Source organism: Panicum virgatum, chromosome 9N, assembly GCF_016808335.1.
Source record: "Panicum virgatum strain AP13 chromosome 9N, P.virgatum_v5, whole genome shotgun sequence".
NCBI classification, from domain to species: Eukaryota; Viridiplantae; Streptophyta; class Magnoliopsida; order Poales; family Poaceae; genus Panicum; species Panicum virgatum.
The window spans coordinates 34,633,163-34,651,362 of NC_053153.1; the positions used below are offsets into that span (position 1 = coordinate 34,633,163).

The 18,200-nt window shown below is 47.4% G+C and overlaps 2 protein-coding genes across 2 annotated transcripts; one reads left to right on the plus strand and one right to left on the minus strand.

Annotated features, from left to right (window-relative positions):
• The first annotated feature begins 5,215 nt into the window (after positions 1–5,215).
• LOC120691877 (elongation factor P-like) lies at positions 5,216–7,709 on the plus strand. Its single transcript, XM_039975078.1, has 7 exons — positions 5,216–5,452; positions 5,525–5,602; positions 5,931–6,037; positions 6,634–6,711; positions 6,826–6,927; positions 7,112–7,190; positions 7,337–7,709. Exons 1-7 carry the CDS (start codon positions 5,317–5,319, stop codon positions 7,453–7,455), a joined length of 699 nt encoding a protein of 232 aa, XP_039831012.1. The 5' UTR covers positions 5,216–5,316; the 3' UTR covers positions 7,456–7,709.
• A 690-nt stretch (positions 7,710–8,399) lies between these two features.
• LOC120691018 (vacuolar-sorting receptor 1-like) lies at positions 8,400–13,114 on the minus strand. Its single transcript, XM_039973967.1, has 12 exons — positions 12,450–13,114; positions 10,970–11,659; positions 10,794–10,882; positions 10,645–10,714; positions 10,450–10,533; positions 10,239–10,315; positions 10,054–10,135; positions 9,828–9,910; positions 9,678–9,735; positions 9,402–9,530; positions 9,035–9,141; positions 8,400–8,946 (listed from the first exon to the last, which is right to left on the minus strand). The coding sequence occupies exons 1-12, from the start codon at positions 12,754–12,756 to the stop codon at positions 8,848–8,850; spliced, it is 1,875 nt and encodes a 624-aa protein (XP_039829901.1). The 5' UTR covers positions 12,757–13,114; the 3' UTR covers positions 8,400–8,847.
• Between the last annotated feature and the right edge of the window lie 5,086 nt (positions 13,115–18,200).

Consider the following 18,200-nt stretch of genomic DNA (forward strand, 5'->3'; position numbering starts at 1 on the left):
ATAGAAACGGCAGTCATACAATTTCCGCTGTATGGCCAATGTTAACATACGCCACTGAGGTAGCGTATTCACAAGTTTCTTTACTCCCAATATAATCGACTGATGGTCGGTATATTGGCAGCAGCTCAAGTAGGCCACTGCTTGAGCACAGCGTTCGGTTCGCATCACCGATGGGAAGGTCAGACTCCCTCAGCTGACTGAGTATACTTTACTCCCAATATAGTCAACCGATAGTTGGTATATTGGCAGCACCTCAAGTAAGCCACTGCTTGAGCACAGCATTCGGCTTGCATCACCGACGGGAAGGTCAAACTCCCTCAGCTGACTGAGGATCCTTACCTTCTTACCTTAGCGTAGGTGCGTCGTTACAGAATTTAAGAGTTGATTGTGCACAAAAGTAAGATTTGACAGAAATATAAAGTGCTGGAAGTCAGATATAAATAAACCATAAGTAGATAGCCACCTAACAAAACTCTCATAATTTCCCCTAGGGCTTTACGAACTATGCACAATCCTTAACGGACCAACGTATTTGCAAATGCGATTTTTGTAATCAAGTTTTAAGAAAACATGTTTTTAAGGTTTGTTACACTCTCTGAAGTCTGCTTTGCAGCTCTGATACCAGCTGTGGCAGTCCCGCCTAAATTAATCCGGCTTAAGTGCGCTAACCATCACCGAAACGGCAACCAGGGTTAACAAGCACTTAAAACAGAGTAATCCGGCAGTGCTGTCGGGTAAAATCCCGATTAAACCAATTGAAACAGGATCGACAAAGCAGTTCAGATAATACAACATTTCGCAAATTTTTACAGCACAGAGTATGAAACTGAATTATTATTACAAACCAAGTTTGAATTTATAAACATACAACAGAGTTCAAGTTTGACGGAAAATGAACGATAGTCTAGCGACGAAACCAGACGTCATGATGAAGCCCGTACATGACGTCAACCAGATCCTCAGATGTAGCACCTGGAAAACAAAGTCATAAGCAAGACTAAGTATACTAATACTCAGCAAGGCTTACCCGACTAAGGGTATACTTAGCCCTTAATCTAGACATGCAAGGCTTTTGGCTTGAGGGGTTTGGTTTGCCAAAAAGCAGTAAAGAGTAGATCCTTAATTGCAGATTTTAGCTTTCAGGTTCTAGTTCAATTAACCATTCTAGGTGAGCATCTATCCAATAGCATACATGGTGAAAATAATTATCTTTTATCATCCAACCAGTCATATTCATCATCATCATCTTTCACTTCTTACTCTATGTGGCAAAAGGGTTAAGCAGTCCCAAACCGTGAGAAGCGGACGATTCGAATCGAATTTGTTAACCTTGCCAGACAGACCTAACACACACGCATAGGGATCGACATCTCGCTTCGCCCACGCGACTTTTCCCTTCAATTCCCGCTGCACGGAATAGGCCCACTGCCCTCGACTACAAGAATCCACGCCACGGTACGACGCCGGGTCGTGAGCCTCCTTGCACCCGCATGTGGCCGCATGAGAACAACGTTCAAAGACGGTGGGGAGTATGTTCCGGCCTCGGTGCAATCCTGTACTTAAGCTTACCGATTACCATATTTCTCGGCATGTGGTTAGTACGTTCAAACGCTTAACCACCACTACCACATACTGCGGCCTTATCCATTTACACTAAACAGACGGGGTATCACAAGTACCACAACCCCGCCCGTGTTCCTTATAGTTACAGTATGTAGTAGACATTCAACTCCTATAATTCTCGTGAGTGACAGAAAATCACTCGACTTCTACCGAACCATTAGCCTAGCCATCTAGCGACCTACACATACTAGTGTTCAAGCATAGGTACCTAGGAATCATGTAGCTAAGGTTCCAAGCAACTCCTTTAAACTTAAATGCGCAAGTAGATAGGAATAATAAGTTGCATAAATTTAAAAGAGATAGGACATGCTCCGGGGCTTGCCTGAGATTAACACTAGGTCAGTGTTAGTTAGAGGACACTCGCTCGGCGAACATCTTCCTTCGGTCGTGCACATCGGGATCCTTCCGTCCATCTTCTGGATGTGTCCACCATTCACCGTCTTCTGGCTCGACTCCAACGTCACCTCATTCATGTGGTTATCTATTGTACCTAAATGAAATGAAACAATGCATATGTATGAATGCAAAGTTCCGAGTTGTTTAGCGATTTAGGTTTTATTATTTTTCCTTCACGATAAAGTTGTAGTCCACCTAAAGTGAGTTTGGTCGTGAAACTTCTCAATTAATATTTCCTGGGCAGTCATTTATAGAGTAGCAATTTAACACAATTTAGTTCATAAAATTAAAGTGGGGTTTTCATCATATACCAAAACATACAAAAGTTATTTCCTCTAACAAAACTAAAGATAACATGCCTTGTCCAAAACTATAGTTACTCATAGCTTATGAGGTTGAAATTCTTATGCAAGGAACAAAACTGAAGTACCAACTTACAATAAAATTTTTAGCTATTTTCATGAAGCAGATTATACAGGAACAATAAGTTAAACAACTTCTGTTGGGATAAAGATCTATTTTTATAGGACAAAGTAGGAAGTTATTGATTCTCAAACTTGGCATGCAGGTTCGTCTACTCAAAACTAAGTAATGTTATAAATTTCAGATTTTTCTAAGCACTAGAACTATTTATCATGAAATAGCACTATTACACCTGGATTAAATCGAAACCATAGTTAAATAGTTGTAATAGATTCCAAAATTTTATCATACTGTTCTAGTAGTATATCAAATGTGCTGAAAAAGTTTCACTCAAAAATATGCACTAGAACATCAAGAACACAAATGTGATATTTGATCCTAGCTTAAAATAAGATCTAATAAAACACCTAGTTAAAGTTGGTTTCTGGTCATGAAATTTTTATGGAGTACTCTATTCAGTGATGTACAGCTACTGTCCAAAATCATCCATAGTTCATGTGTGGAACTCCTACAACCATCATGTGCTATTTATTTTATTCATTATCCTAGATTAAAAAGTAATCAGAAACTGAAGATGTGCATGTAATGAAACTTGTAGATCTTGTTGCAAGGAATCCAAAACATTTGAGTTTGCATTTTTCTGATTTTTCTATGATTTTTTTGTTGAATTTACAAGTTCACAGCAACAATTTGAAAACAAACTAAATATTGCAGATGGGTCCCTAGGTTTTGCAGAAAACACCCTAGGAAGAATTGGGGCCTCACAAATAGGCCCTTGACCGGATTTGAAAACAGGGGAGGGGACAGGGAGGGCGGTGCCGCCGTTTCCCGGCAAGGGAGCTCGCCGGCGGCGGGGGCCCCGGGGTGGAGGAGGATGTCGGCGTCGAGAGCTACCTCTAGGTGTCCTCGGTGGGGCCTGGGGTGGTCGGAGGTGGCTCGTCGGTGTGACAGTGGCGGCGGCGGCGGTGTGGCTCGACGGTGGCGGCGCTCCGGCGTGGGTGGAGCGGCAGGACTGAGCTGGGAAGGTTCGGTGGACGGTAAGGAAGCTCGCAGGAAGGTCCATTTGAGCAGTGGAGGGGCGGACGGAGGAGTTCACCATGGAGGCCACGTGCGGCGGCGCTAATGGCAGCCGGCGGCGTAGCTGCAGTGAGGGGAGGGGCCAAAGGTCGGGCTGGTGAGCTTCACTAAGGGGTGGGGATCCCGTTCCCAGGGTCGGTTGGGGCAGATGAAGGCCGAAGGGTGGCGCTCCGCGGTGAGCTAGGGCGGCGGCGGCCATGGCGCGGCGGGATTGTGGAGGGCCGGTGAGCTCGGCGTGCGAGCAAAGCCTGGCTCAGGATGAGAGCGAGAGTGGAGTGGAGAAAACGAAATTGGCCTCGACGGACAACTTAAGCGGTGGCGCTGGGGAAGGGCCACATGGCCAGGCGACACGGAGGCACGGCGACAGCCATCCTCGTGCGCAGTGGCGGACAGGTGACGGCGGGGCGCATGTCGCGCGTGGGAGGGAGCCAGAGGTGCTGGTTTAGGGGAAACCGGGGGCGCGGCGCGTGGCCGACATTGGCGGCGAACGCCGTCACGGCGGGAAACAGAGAGGGGAGAGAGGGAGACGGTGGTGAGGGCAGTTCTGTAATTAACTCAAAGTTCAAAATTCTAGTTTGTATACTCAATTTTTCTCCCTATTACAAAGGTCAAATGAAAAACTTTTGAATACCAAACTTGCTTAAAATTTCGAGATCTACAACTTTCATTTTAGGCACTTTTTCATTTGAGGCTTCGTTTGAAAGATAAAATTTGAAACTTGAGTGCATTTGAAAATGTCCTATACACTTTGAAATTCAATTTTTTTCTCTCCCATTTTCGTGTGGCAACTCGAAAAACTTTGATCACGAAAGTTATTCGTCATTTAAAACTCTACAACTTTGGTTTTAGGCAAAAGTTCATTCGAGCAACGATTTGAAATTCATTTTTAAAACCCGTTTGTTTCAATTTGAAAGATATTTTAAACATTTAAAAACTTTGATTTAAAGAACTCATCATTTCATGTGTAAAATTTCATTTTCTCCCCTTGACATCAACTAGACTTTGGTTTACCATGATGTTAGTGATATGTCAATTCAATTTCAGATGCAAACTTGCATCATTTTAAAAGTTATTTAAGTTCTCACCTGAGTTCAAATACACATAAACACACATACATAGAGACATTCATGCATACACGTGCATTCATTTCAATGCTTCTTGGTTAATGATGCATGATGACAAGTTTAACATTTCTTGCTTAGTATTTTAAAACTCTGGAATGTCACAACCACCGTCTGGCCTTTGATATCTCGACCCCGGAGATCGTCCATGCCACTTAGGTAGGCAAACAAATAGCACGACACTCACCCTTTCTCCATGCTCCACGACCCAATAACAACACATGTCACAATAATCTAAAACCCTAACTCTTCCTACTTCTTTTCCCACTGTCGCTGGGCCCACCCTAACCACTTGGAAGCTCCCGTCTCGCCTACCACCACCGCAACCAACCTACCCTCACTTTTTTCCCTCTAGATGCGGCGGCACAAGGAGAGAAGGAGGGGGGGGGGGGGGGGGGTTGCAGAGTCGCTATGCACGTAGGTGGCACCGACGAATGGGGTCTGGAGCCCATTACTACTACTCTTTCGTGGCCCATCATCCTTCCAAGCAAAGGAAACCTTGGGCCCTGTGATGATGGGCTACTAGTCCGATGGGCTCGCCGCAACATTTTATAGCCCAAGCAACCCTCCAGGACGACACGCACACGCCGGCAGTTTCCGGCCACGTCTCCCCCTTCTTATCCCTCCTGCTCCTGCTCCGCAGCGCTGGCTGCGGACGACGCACTAATAAGCAGCAATGGCCGCCCTCCGCCACCTCGCCGTCGGCCCCGGCCCCACCTACCACCGCCACCACGGCTTCGCTGCCGCTGCAGCCACATCCTCCCTCCAGCTCCGCCGCCTGCCCTCCCGCCCGCTCCGCTCCCGCTTCAGCCGTAACTAAACTTCTCTGCTATCTATTGTTCTATTGTTCCTTTCTGTTCCCAACTTCATTGCTTTGCTTGCAGGGGTCTATGCGCTCTCCAGCAATGACATCAGGGTCGGCACCAACATCGAGGTCGACGGCGCGCCATGGAAGGTTCTAGGTGACTAAACATTTACTACTCCTGAGATCCTTCGTTTCATTGCTGTTGCTGGGCAGCTGATCAGTCAGTCGGTCAATCTAGTAGAATCTCTTGCAGTCTTGCTCAGCTGCTGCTCTTGAAGGATCCATAACACTAGTCACTAGTGCAGCGCGAGAACGTATCTCTAGCATTCGTTTTATTCACAAAGAAAAAATGCTACCTTTGTGAACATTACATACTGCTCTATGTATTATAAATGTATTTAACCTGTACCCTGAACTGCTTCCCAAAATTCCTATCAAAGTTATGCGACAAAAAGTCAATTGATTTCTCCTCCATCCAACAACAGAGTTTCTCCACGTCAAGCCTGGGAAAGGTGCCGCTTTTGTCAGGACAAAATTGCGCAATTATGTCACCGGCAACACAGTTGAGAAAACCTTTCGAGCTGGAAGTACGGTAGGTAATTCGCCTCAAACTCACATCTTCACAATCTTACCTCAATTCAGCCGCTAGTGTTTTTTTTTCTTTTTCTTAGGGATCCCCCTCTGTGTCCATGTTACTAGGAGTACATGTTTCTTCTTCTGAAAAAAATATAATAGTACCTACTTTTTACTTACAGTAGTTAACAAAAATCGTGCTTTTTTCTTGTTTTCCATTTTTTTTTCTACAAGTATATGTGCTATATCTTTGGGCTACCATGGGTTTCCTTTGCTTCACCAGCCCATCACCCATGTATGATGTTCATTGTTTCTCCTCAGTGTTATCCAGACATGCAACAACTAATAGTTGCTTCTGTATCAAAACTATCAGCTACAGCCATAAAAAAAAACTATCAGCTACAGGAACCATCCCTTTCTTACAGTAGTTAACAAAAATCGTGTTTTTTCTTGTTTTCCATATTTTTTTCTACAAGTATATGTGCTATATCTTTGGGCTACCATGGGTTTCCTTAGCTTCACCAGCCCATTACCCATGTATGATGTTCATTGTTTCTCCTCAGTGTTATCCAGACATGCAACAACTAATAGTTGCTTCTGTATCATAACTACCAGCTACAGGAACCATCCCTTTCAAAGGAGAACAAGCAATTTACATACAAGGATGGCTCCCAGTTCGTGTTCATGGATCTGGTATACAATTCTGGACCAAATTATTAGTAAAAAAAATTCAGAATACTTGTCCCTGCAAGCCATCTTGTTTGATGCTTCTAGCTTTTCAATGCTCTTCTTAATTTGAGATTCCAGACGACATTTGAAGAAAGTCGGTTAAATGAGGCAGATGTTGGTGACAAGCAAAAATGGTTGAAAGAGGGAATGGACTGCAATTTGCTGTACTGGAATGGAAAGGTATTTCCCATTTTGTTTCAAGATCATTTGCTATTCAATTAAATACTGAATTGCATTCTAGTAATTTTATATGGTATGCTAGCTAGTTGATCTTTTTTTATTAGAACCCAGGAGAATACTATACTAGTCGATATGTTCTTTTACAGCAAAATACACCAGTAAGTAATAATGATAACATCTGTAGATCATCGATTTCGAGCTTCCAATCACTGTGAGGCTGACTGTAACTGATACTGACCCTGGGGCAAGTGATAGTGCACAAGGTACTGAATTCTTTATCTCAATCACACCTTTGGTAATAAAAGTATCTGTCTACAATCAAGCTGTGAAGAGCACTGGATTATGTTGACCATTTATTTTCTGATGGAATTATGGAAATTGAAATAATGTTCTTGCTGTACTTTTGTAGGAGGAACAAAGCCCGCAACCCTGGAGACCGGAGCTGTGGTCACCGTGCCCTCTTTTGTGAATGTAGGCGACGATATTCTAGTTGATTCAAGAACTGGCCAGTATATGAACCGAGCATAGAGGACCGAAGAGGATGTTAGATTTGAAGAGAACACTACATTTTTGTTCGGACATTTTAGTCCCATTCACCTGTACGAATGCTCTGCATCTTTTGACCCATGAAACTACATATTTTTGCATTCTGTTGTGGATCCTCGGATCCTCCATACCAGGACACAAGAAAAGTATGTTCAACATGTTGAGGTCTTGTCTCAAATTCCTCTGATTATTAACACGCAGTCATACACAGACCAGAATTATGGCTGTCTCAGAAACAATTAGAATCAGCTGTGTCGATTTCAAATTTCAATTTACTAACATGAAGACCAGAGAGCACTACATTTTTGTTCGGCCATTTTAGGGGCTGTTTGGTTCAGCACCATCACTCGCCACGCCACACTTGTGGCTGCCACCGGACGTTGGCTGCTGCTTGGATTGCAATTACGTTGAGGCAGCCACATCGCTTTTGTGAGTAGAGTTTCGCCTTAGGCGGCCAATCTTAGCGCCGCAGCATTGGCTCCGCGCACAGCGGCGTGGCCAACGAAGGCCAGCAACCAAGCAGGCCCTGTCCCATCACCTGTACGAATGCTCTGCATTTTTTGATCCGTGAAACTACAATTTTTTGCATGTTGAATTGTGGATCCTCCATACCAGGACAAAAGAAAGTTATGTTCAACAAGTTGAGGTCTCATGTCAAATTCTTTTGATTATGAACACGCAGTCATGCACAGATCGCAGAAGATGAGATGGATTATGACTGTCTCGAAACAACTAGAATCAGTTGTCAAATTCATATTTCATTTACTAACATCAATACCAGAATCTGATAAATGTGTAAAAGCCATGCATGAGCACGACATACTAGAAACGAAGACACCTGCAGAAATAGTGCTTCAGCTAACCAAACCCAACCAAGATAAATCTGCAATATGTGAAAACTAAATTAAAGGAAACAAACCAACTTCTTTCTCAGAACACCGACTCTTAGATATTTTTGGGTATGAGCAATACATCTTTCTGGTAGACGCCAGTCTCAAGTAAAACGGTTCCATCTCCATGTTACCAAACAATGGATGCCATCATGAACCGAACAACGTGGTGTGTTAGGTGCTCAACTTGCACTTAAATCCTCGAACACTGACCACAAACACAACTAAACAGTAAACACCAGCTATGCCCGTTTGCCCATCTCCTTTATTGGTACTGAAGAAAAGAGATGGCAATTATTACTAAACAAGTCACCCAGACACCCAACTCATACTGTCATACAAAACGATCTAGAAATTTACAGGATCTCGAGTTGCACGCTACACATGATCAACACTCTAGTCACATAGTGCAAGTGTATATATGCAGCCCAAAGGTCAGTTTCCGCTCTTAATCCTATTACGGGGAAGCCAGCTGTGTTGCTCTTCACATCTCTATATGGTGAGAGTGACTCTGAACATCTCCTTGATTGTCCAGGGGCATGTATTGGGCCATGATTGCACGGATCTCTGAATCCATGTAGCTCTGTAGGCACAGGCAATGCAAAGAGAATTAGATGCAGGCCCAGAGTTATCAGCAAAAAATGAACCTGTATAATCTGTCTGTATCTTACCCGGATCCTGTACTTGTAAACAGCATATCCTGCAATTCCTGCTGCCACAAGGCCAAAGAAGATGACCCACAAGAAATTCCAGCCAACCCCTGTTGCTCCATTGTTGCCTGAGCACACCAAATATCCAATTAGCATCACTGTGTGTCAAGTTATATCTAGATTTATCGCATATATTGCAATTGTGAGTTTTGAACTCGCAATTCTTGAAGGGAAATGAATTCCAAATTCTCAAATGCGATTGAGCCTTAAACTTGCAGTGACTATGACCAATAAGTCTCACTGGTTGATTAATTCAGCATGAGCATCACAATTCAATAATAAGCTGACAGTAACATTACACATGTATGACTGTATGAAGAATACATACTTATGCATGTATCATGTTCCTTCATGTAAAGCAAACCTCCACTGCATCCGCACTCATAGCTTCCCCATGTGTTCTTGCATTTGCATTCTTTGCACTGGCATGCAGTCCTTTCCTTGCATTCATCAATATCTATCACAAAATGTTTGATATGAGTTCAGCAGTGACAGCCAATTCTTAAGTGCATATCCACAATTGTGTGCTAAAGCAGAATTTGTGCAGGAGGGCTGAGCGCATTCAAATTCAATAGCCTAATGGAGCTCAGGAATTGATTCATACCTTCACATTTGTGCGTACCATCACCCTTGAAACCAACTGGGCATTTACAGCCCTCATCCTGTCAATTACAGACATCACAAATACAATTACAAACTTTCACGGAATATATGGCAGTTTTAAGGACATAAAAATAAACCATCTGATACTTACAGTGCAGGCAGAGTAAGTATGGCCATTCCGAGTCTCTTTCCAACATCCTCCATTGTTAATCTCACAACGTCCAGATCCCGAAGCTAAAATAATAGGACACATGTTATGATTCAGAAGGCTCTAGTGACAAATGTTGATTTTCCCTGATCTTACTGTGCTATATAATACTAATAAGCACATAAAAGAACAAACTGCAAAAAGAATACCCTGTTGCCTTGTAGCATACCTTCACAATGGGTGTAGCCATCGCCAACAAATTTTACCCCTTTAACAACTGGACACTCACAAACTCTTCCACGGAAAGTATCCTACACGTACACGAATAAGTCCTTTATGCATAAGGCATATGCTAAACAGAAAAAAATCTGACAAACAAATATTTTTAGAAAAGATTAACATCACGGGGAGTACCTTGCATGCAGTGATATTAGCAGCCTTGTCTTCCCAACAGCCACCATTGTTCTCCAGGCACTCATTTGTTTGTATATCTAAGGTTTCAAATAATATGAATGCAACAAATTTAAGACTTATTTACCAGTTTCAATGCAAACTCCACTTAAACAACAGGTATAAGTCATGATTGTAGTAAACATGGGAAACATAGGGAAATCAATGCACTGACCTTCACTCAAGCATACAGCTGGCTCAGTAGTTTCTCGAAAGCCAGCACAAAGTGCTTTAAGAACTGGTCCTTTGTCAAGCTTCCCTAAGAAATATAAATTTGGATAAGTCCAAAGCAACCTCAAATTCCTCCCTTTTCTTTTTCTTTTTCTTTTTCTTTGAAAAATGCAACTTTATCGGATAGAAGAGTACGTACCTCTGTATTGTCTATTGTTGATTACTAGAGTTGGTAAGATGGTAACATCACCACGAGAGCCCTTGCCAATCTATGCAAAAGTAGTGGATTAGGGTATATTCAGATCAGCAATAGGATGAATAGAAAATACATCACATTGAAATACTGACTTGTGCATCCTGTTCAGCTTTCAGAACAGGATTTTCTTCATCAGCATTTGGATCACCAATACACTTATCTATTGCTTTATGGTCAAGACCTGTAAATTATAAACCAATTGAGTACAACTAATGCATGTCCACACCCCACCACAAAACAAAGAAGATTATATGCAAATACCACATACCAAATGACTTGATAACTCCATCAGCACACTCCTTGGTATACTTCTTTTCTTTCATTGGGCACCGAATTGCAAAATCCGTAACATAGTCCCACCATAACCAAGGCTTCTTGTGCTCCTTAGCAACCTTAAACACACAAACTTGGAGCAAATTCTGGACCACCACGTCCTTCCCATCATATCCTCTGCTAAAGTCCTGTTCTGGGTCAGGGGCACAGTATCTCCCATGATTGATGCACTGGGATTTGCACTGCTTGCTCAGAATGAAGGCCTCTGGGCAGTACCAGGTAATGTAATGAGGAGTGAACTCCGTGTAACCCTTCTTCTCAAGAACCTGTGCTGCCCCTTTGAAGGTCTTGACAAAATCAATCTGGCTATCACACTTTGGACCACATTCGTCATTGCTGTTGGTCCAAAACTCATACTCAACACGCTCATCGGGATGGGGCAGGGCCTCCCTCCAATCCAAGTTCACATTAACCATGTCACCGTTATCAATCGCTTTCTTGAGCCTATCCCCAAAGCTCTTGGTTATCAGTGCTGAAGGAATAGTGATGTTGTCTAAATGATCTGCCCTTCCACCCTCTTCAGGGGTGTCCATTGTAATTAGGGGTTCATCCTTGTCATCAGCAACAAGGATTGCTGCAGCTCCTGCATTCTGTGCATTCCATGCCTTCTTTGTGAAGTAGCAATCTGAATACAATAACAAAAACATACCATGCTATCAGTGGAGGATTTATAAGTTTCATTAACAAATAGGATGCAACATCACAAAGAGACGGCAATCATGTTAAATAAACAGCAAATTGACTGAAAATGAAACCATTGAAGATCGTAAGAAGGTATAAAGAAATGAGACAGTGACATAGCTACTACAAACTGAAGCAGCCGACTGCAAGCTTTCAGATTAATTTCTCTTGGTGCAGAGACCTAGACACATTTGGTTGTTGTACCAATTGGGGTCAACAAACATTTCAACTCAATTACATCAGCAAGTGACAAGATCTAATTTTCGCGTACTTAACTAAGCACCCATTGCTGCCCCTGTAATCAAATTGCAACTACACCCTATTCATCTAACTCAGTGGACACATGGATGATCGAACATAGACCAACTACTTGGACTGAATTCCCAATGATAAGAAGCAACTTTCTTTTTCTTTTTTAGGACAGTGACATAGCTACTACAGAATGCAGGAGGGTTCGACAGTAACCTTTCAGATTTTAGTTTTCTTACTGTGCATATCTAGCCACGGATTTGGTCGTTCTACCAAATTGGGTCAACCAACATTCAAATAAAATCATATTATCACATGGAAGAAATATCTAATCCTCAACGCATCTAACTAAAGACAACATGGCTTTAAAAAATACGTATTGGCGGTTAAATCTTCAACTACACTGTATCCAATAATAGGGAGTCCACGCACGGATGACCTAACAGAGACCAACCACTAGCACCACAATCTAGTATTTTTCTCACCTCCCCTGTCGACCAGTAGGAAAGTGGGGAAAGCCCCGGGCTTGGCCTTGTATGAGATGTCGAAATCGTCGAAGCTTTTGCAGGCCTTCTTGTTGGCCTTGGGGTAGGCGACGAAGCCGACCATGGTGCCGCCGTACTGGGGCACGCCGAAGTTGCCAATGGCGCACTCGTAGGTGCCCTTGAGGTCGTCAGGCGCCGTCACCTTGAGGCTGTTCTTCTCCACCACGAACCTGGCGTGGGAGCAGCCCAGCAGGAACGCCGCCCACACCAGTAACCCCAGCACCCCGCCGACGGATCGAAACCCCATGGTCCAATCCAGCCTCTAGGGACGGACTGGATTGGGTTGATACAGTGGGGTTTGATCGCTCGGACCGAAAAAGAAAACAAAAAAGACCGATCTTGGGGGCGGAGGTGGCGGAAAACGGCGGAGGGGAGCAGAAAGATTGGATTTTGACGGCTGGGTCGGGGTCGGGGAGGGTGTTTGAGCGAGGCAGGATTATGGTGCAGTGCTGCTCTAGCCTCTACTTGGGCGAGGTAGTTGGAGTGGGAGAGAATCTTCTGTTCCTCGAGTTTTTCTTTTTTTCTTTTGCAGGAAAAAGATTTTTGCGTTGCCTTCTGGACTCTGGAGTCTGGAGGGTTTGGGAGAGGAGAGAGACGCGGCCAAGGAAACGGAGACGGTGAAGAAAGAAAGCAAGAGGCAGGGCACGTGAGGCACGTGTTGCCGCAGAACCGACTCTCGTTGAGTCCAGAAGATTGTAGGTTGCTCACTTGCTCAGCAGCTGCAAATGTGCTTGTTGATACTCTGTACCAGGGATACCCACTTCTACTGTAACAAGACAGGACTCGCATAGTTATCTGTGACCAACGCCATAAGGGGCGGAGCTGCCGGGCCCCACGGGCCAGGCTCCTACCTCACCGGACCAATGGCCCCGGACCTGCTCCCCGCTCTGGGACGGGTCCGGTGACGCCACGTGTCCCAAGAGGAGGGGGAGCTCCGAACCAACGGCCGGGGCCCCGGACCCCATAGGGGTACGGGACCTCCCGCGCCTACCCGGACCTCCCATACGCGTAGAGCCAGCATGCCGCCAGGGGGTCCGGAGGTTCCACGTGTCCCGCAGGTGCGAGCGCGGGCACGAGTCTTCCACTGGAAGACTCGCCCACCTACCGCATTTAATGCGGATGGTTGAGGCGTGCTCTGCACCCGCGGCACGCGGGGCAGCCTTTTTCAGGCCTCACTGTAGACCGCGTTTTACCGTGGACACAGTGCAGTCGCCTGCGCCGCACCCTCGCAGAGCCCGTCTGTCGCATTAATTGGATACGACGGCACGACACTTTTCCATCATTGCGCCTACGCCGCAAGCTACACGGCCCGTTCAGCTACGTGGCAGGCGACGCCGCTAGCTACGCCTGGCACCGTTACGACAAGACAACGCCTGGTTATGCTGAATGGGGGATTCAAGGAGCAAACAAGGAAATCCAGGAGTGAGATCCCCTTCGCCTGCATCGTCATAATGTATGAACAGTACATTATTTTATGCTACATCATTGGGCCCACCTGTCGGGGACCCAGCAGCCATGTACGCGCCTCCCTTGAGATATAAAAGGGAGACACTCGCTGTACACAACAAGCTCTCCAGAGCGCACTCAAACACACGCTGCACTCAGCTCCAAATTCCTCAGTCTTGAGCAATACAGCACACAGTGGACGTAGGGTATTACGCTCCGGCGGCCCGAACCACTCTAAACCTGTTGTGTTCATCGTGTTCTTGGGTGAGTCGAACTAATCCTAGCTAACCCCCGAGTACTCACCCTCTGGGCTTAGGCGGGTGCATTCCGCCACCCGGCTGTGGTTTGCCACACCACGACATTTGGCGCGCCAGGTAGGGGGAGTTTAGCTGGTCGCAGTTCATCTCTCCCTCGTCTCCATGGTTCGGGTGGACTACGTGGAGATGACGGAGGGTGTGGCGTCCTCCACGCCACACGCCTCTTGCGTTCCTGCTACAGGGGCAACCGTGCCTGTGGGGCAGCCATCGGCGGCGGCGGCGTGCGCTGCACGCCGGCAAGAGTTAGGGCGCCCATCAAGGGCCCCCTCACAAGTTGCGAGCGCGCGGAGCACTGGCGGCGGCTAGGGAGTTGCTTCGCAACCCCCCGGCTGCTGCAGCCTCGCCAGACGCCCTGAGGCAGTGGCGGGACGACGTTGACCGTCTCCTCCATCTGGCTCAGGCCTCCCCCAGTTCTGCAAGGACTGGACAACGACCTCCTCCTGGCAATGCGGTGGTGCCATACCACCAGCGCCAGGGCGGTGCGTCGGCATCTGTGGGTTCCCCCACGGTGAGGGGTGCACGAACAGAAGACCTGCGGGCGGAGCTCAATCGCAGGCGCGCGGGTGAGGATGCCCGCATCTCCGTGGAGAGGGCGCGCGAGCGCCGTCTCAACATTGAGGGCCGCAAGAAGCTGTACGTGATGTACGGCGGAAGCTGGGAGCTTGTCTCCCGACGGGACGTGAAGACCCTTCACCGCGAGGTTCTTTCGGTGAAGCCGGGGGGTCCCGAAGGCGGCGCCACACCAAAGGTGGATGAACACCACCATCTCATTCGGGCCATCCGACTGCCCGGAGAATATGGCTGGGGCCGGTGTACTACCTCTAGTCACTGCTCCTGTCATATCCAATGTGAAGCTCTACCACATGTTGATCGACTGTGGGGCTGGCCTCAACGTCATCAGCTACGCAGCATTCAAGCAGCTGCAGATCCCGGAGTCCAAGCTGACTCCTTCTCGCCCATTCTCTGGAGTGGGCCCACATCCGGTGTTCCCTCTGGGGAGCATCACACTGCCGGTCACGTTCGGGATCGAGGAGAACTTCCGCACAGAGAGCGTTCTGTTCGATGTTGCGGAGGTGAACCTCCCGTTCAATGCAATCATTGGCCGGCCAGCACTCTATCGCTTCATGGACATTGCCCATTACGGGTATTTGGTCTTGAAGATGCCTTCCCCTGCTGGTGTCCTTACCGTGCGGGGTGACCGCACCGCTGCCGTCGCTGCAGTTGAGAGACTGCATGCTCTAGCGGCAGAGGCTGCCCGTACCGAGGAGGAACCATCCACCTCGCAACCCAGGGCGCCTGCAAAGGCTCCCAGGGTCCAGCCGTCTGCTCCGGATGATGTTCCCGTGAAGACGGTGCAGATCGGGGCGGACGCCACCAGGACCACCCGCATCGCGGGGAACCTGGAGAAGAAATAGGAAGACGCGCTCATCACTTTCCTCCGGGCAAATGTGGACGTGTTCGCTTGGGAACCGTCACAGATGCCCGGGATCCCCAGGGAAGTGATCGAGCGCAATCTGAGGATCTACCCCGACGCCATGCTGGTGCGCCAGAAGCCTCAGAAGCAGTCCGTGGAGCGGCAGAACTTCATCCGCGAAGAGGTGCACAAACTGCTGCATGCTGGCTTCATCGAGGAGGTCTACCACCCCGAGTGGTTGGCCAATCCGGTCATCATCCCAAAGGCCAACGGGAAGTTTCGGATGTGCATCGACTACACCAGCCTCAACAAGGCATGTCCTATAGACCCCTATCCTCTTCCACGTATCGATCAGATCGTGGACTCCACCTCCGGGTGTGACCTTTTGTCTTTCCTAGATGCATATTCTGGTTTCCACCAGATTCAGATGTCTAGAGAGGATAGGAAGCATACTGCTTTTGTAACAGTAGATGGGCTTTATTGCTACGTTGTCATGCCGTATGGTTTGAGGAATGCCTTACCCACGTTTGTACGAGCTATGAACAAAACCTTCTGTAATCTAATTAGAGATATTGTTGAGGTGTATGTTGATGACATTGTGGTCAAGACTAAGGTAGGGTCAACACTAGTTGAGGACCTGTCCCTCGTCTTCAACCGGCTGCGCGCCACGCGCACGAATCTGAATCCTGAGAAATGCATCTTCGGCGTCTCGGCAGGGAAGCTACTGGGTTTCCTGGTCTCACATCAAGGCATCGAGGCAAACCCAGCCAAGATTAAGGCGATCGAAGCGATGAGGCCTCCCGGCCGCATCAAGGACGTCCAGAAGCTTACTGGATCTCTCGCCGCTCTTAGCCGCTTCATATCGAGGCTGGTTGAGAGGGCCCTTCCCTTCTTCAAGCTATTGAGGAGGTCCGGTCCATTCTCTTGGACCGAAGAGGCTGAGCAAGACTTCCAGGAACTGAAGCAGCATCTCACCTCACTGCCAGTATTGGTGGCTCCAGAGCCCGGTGAGACGTTGTTTCTATATCTTGCTGCGTCCGCAGAGGCGGTCAGCATGGTGCTGGTCGCAGAAAGGACGGAGCAAGCTCGCTAGGGGAACACCAGGATCTCCCCGGCCAAGGATCGTGAGCCGGACCCCGGCCACGGGGGCTCGTCAGCCTCACCCCTGTCTGAAGGTCCGGACCCCGGACAAGGGGGTCCGGAGGAGCCTCGTCCCAGTGGAAACCCAGAATTGCTGGGGGCCCAAGGACCTGACGTGGTGGATGAGTATGAGCCGGACCCGGTCACCAGGGTCCGGACCATCCAAAAGCCAGTCTACTACATCATCGAAGTCCTCCACGAGGCGAAGGCCAGGTATCTTGAGATGCATAAGCTTATCTATGCCATACTTATTGCGTCCAGGAAACTGCGCCACTACTTCCAGGCACACCGAATTGTCGTAGTGACCTCTTACCCGCTAAGAGCGATCCTGCACAACTCCAACGCCACGGGCAATATCGCCAAGTGGGCAGCAGAATTAACTGAGTTCCAACTGGACTTCCAGCCTTGCCATGCAGTCAAGAGCCAGATCCTGGCTGATTTTATAGCAGAGTGGACTCCTTCCCCAAGCAATTCTGGGGGTCCGGACTTCAACGCTGGACCCCCGGAGCTGGAAATCAGAACACCAGTCTTCACCGAGCCCCACTGGACACTCTTCTTTGACGGGTCTGCTCGCAAGAAGTGGGCTGGAGCTGGTGTGGTCCTCATTGACCCAAACGGAGATCAGCTGAAGTACATGGTGCACCTTGAGTTCAAGGCCACCAACAACATGGCGGAGTACAAAGCCCTGATCTTTAGCCTGACACAAACCCTGACTCTGGGAGTCCGGTGTAACACCCTAATTTAAATTTCAGCATTTATTAATAAATTTAATTGACTTTATTTAATTTTCTAAGGTTTATTGTGTTAGACTTGCATTTAATATAAATTTTTGTTGTATAAGTAATTAAAATTTCATCATAGGTTTACTTCTAATGTTGCATTCATGCTGGTGCTTTTATTTTACTCATTTGAGTGTGGTTTGAATTCAAATTTTATTTGAATTCAAATGTGTTTGATTGTTTTAGAATTAGAAAGAGAGAAATAGAAAAGAAACAAAAAAACCCAGATAAATAGAAAACCAACCCAGCCCAAGAACCCAAGCCGGCCCAGGCCGTCTCCCCTCTCCCTTTTCCCTGTGCCGGCCCAGCACCCTCTCCAGCGGCCCAGCAAACCCCGCTCGCGGCCCAGCCTGCCTCACCCCATGCTCGCTCCGCGCCAGGAGCCCAGCAGTCCCGCGCCGCGTTGGCGGCCATGTGGACCCCGCTTGTCAGCACCTCTGGCCCTCCCCGCTCAGCCCGGCCCCGCCTCATCCCGCGTTGCGTCCCCAGGCCCACCTGCCAGCGCACCGCGCGCACGCGCGTCGCCCACGCCCGCTGATGCCGTGGCCCCACCTGTCGGCCCCTTCCCCTTCCTTCCGCAACCGCCGCTCGCACA

Coding starts and splice junctions, on each gene's coding strand:
- LOC120691018 (XM_039973967.1), bottom strand. CDS start 12,756: ATGGGGTTTCGATCCGTCGGCGGGGTGCTGGGGTTACTGGTGTGGGCG. Junction 9,531..9,677: donor TGGTACGCACAAATGTGAAG/GTATGAATCAAT, acceptor ATTTTGTGATAG/ATATTGATGAATGCAAGGAA. Junction 9,142..9,401: donor GGAACATGATACATGCATAA/GTATGTATTCTT, acceptor TGGTGTGCTCAG/GCAACAATGGAGCAACAGGG.
- LOC120691877 (XM_039975078.1), top strand. CDS start 5,317: ATGGCCGCCCTCCGCCACCTCGCCGTCGGCCCCGGCCCCACCTACCAC. Junction 6,712..6,825: donor AGTTCGTGTTCATGGATCTG/GTATACAATTCT, acceptor TTGAGATTCCAG/ACGACATTTGAAGAAAGTCG. Junction 6,928..7,111: donor TGCTGTACTGGAATGGAAAG/GTATTTCCCATT, acceptor TAACATCTGTAG/ATCATCGATTTCGAGCTTCC.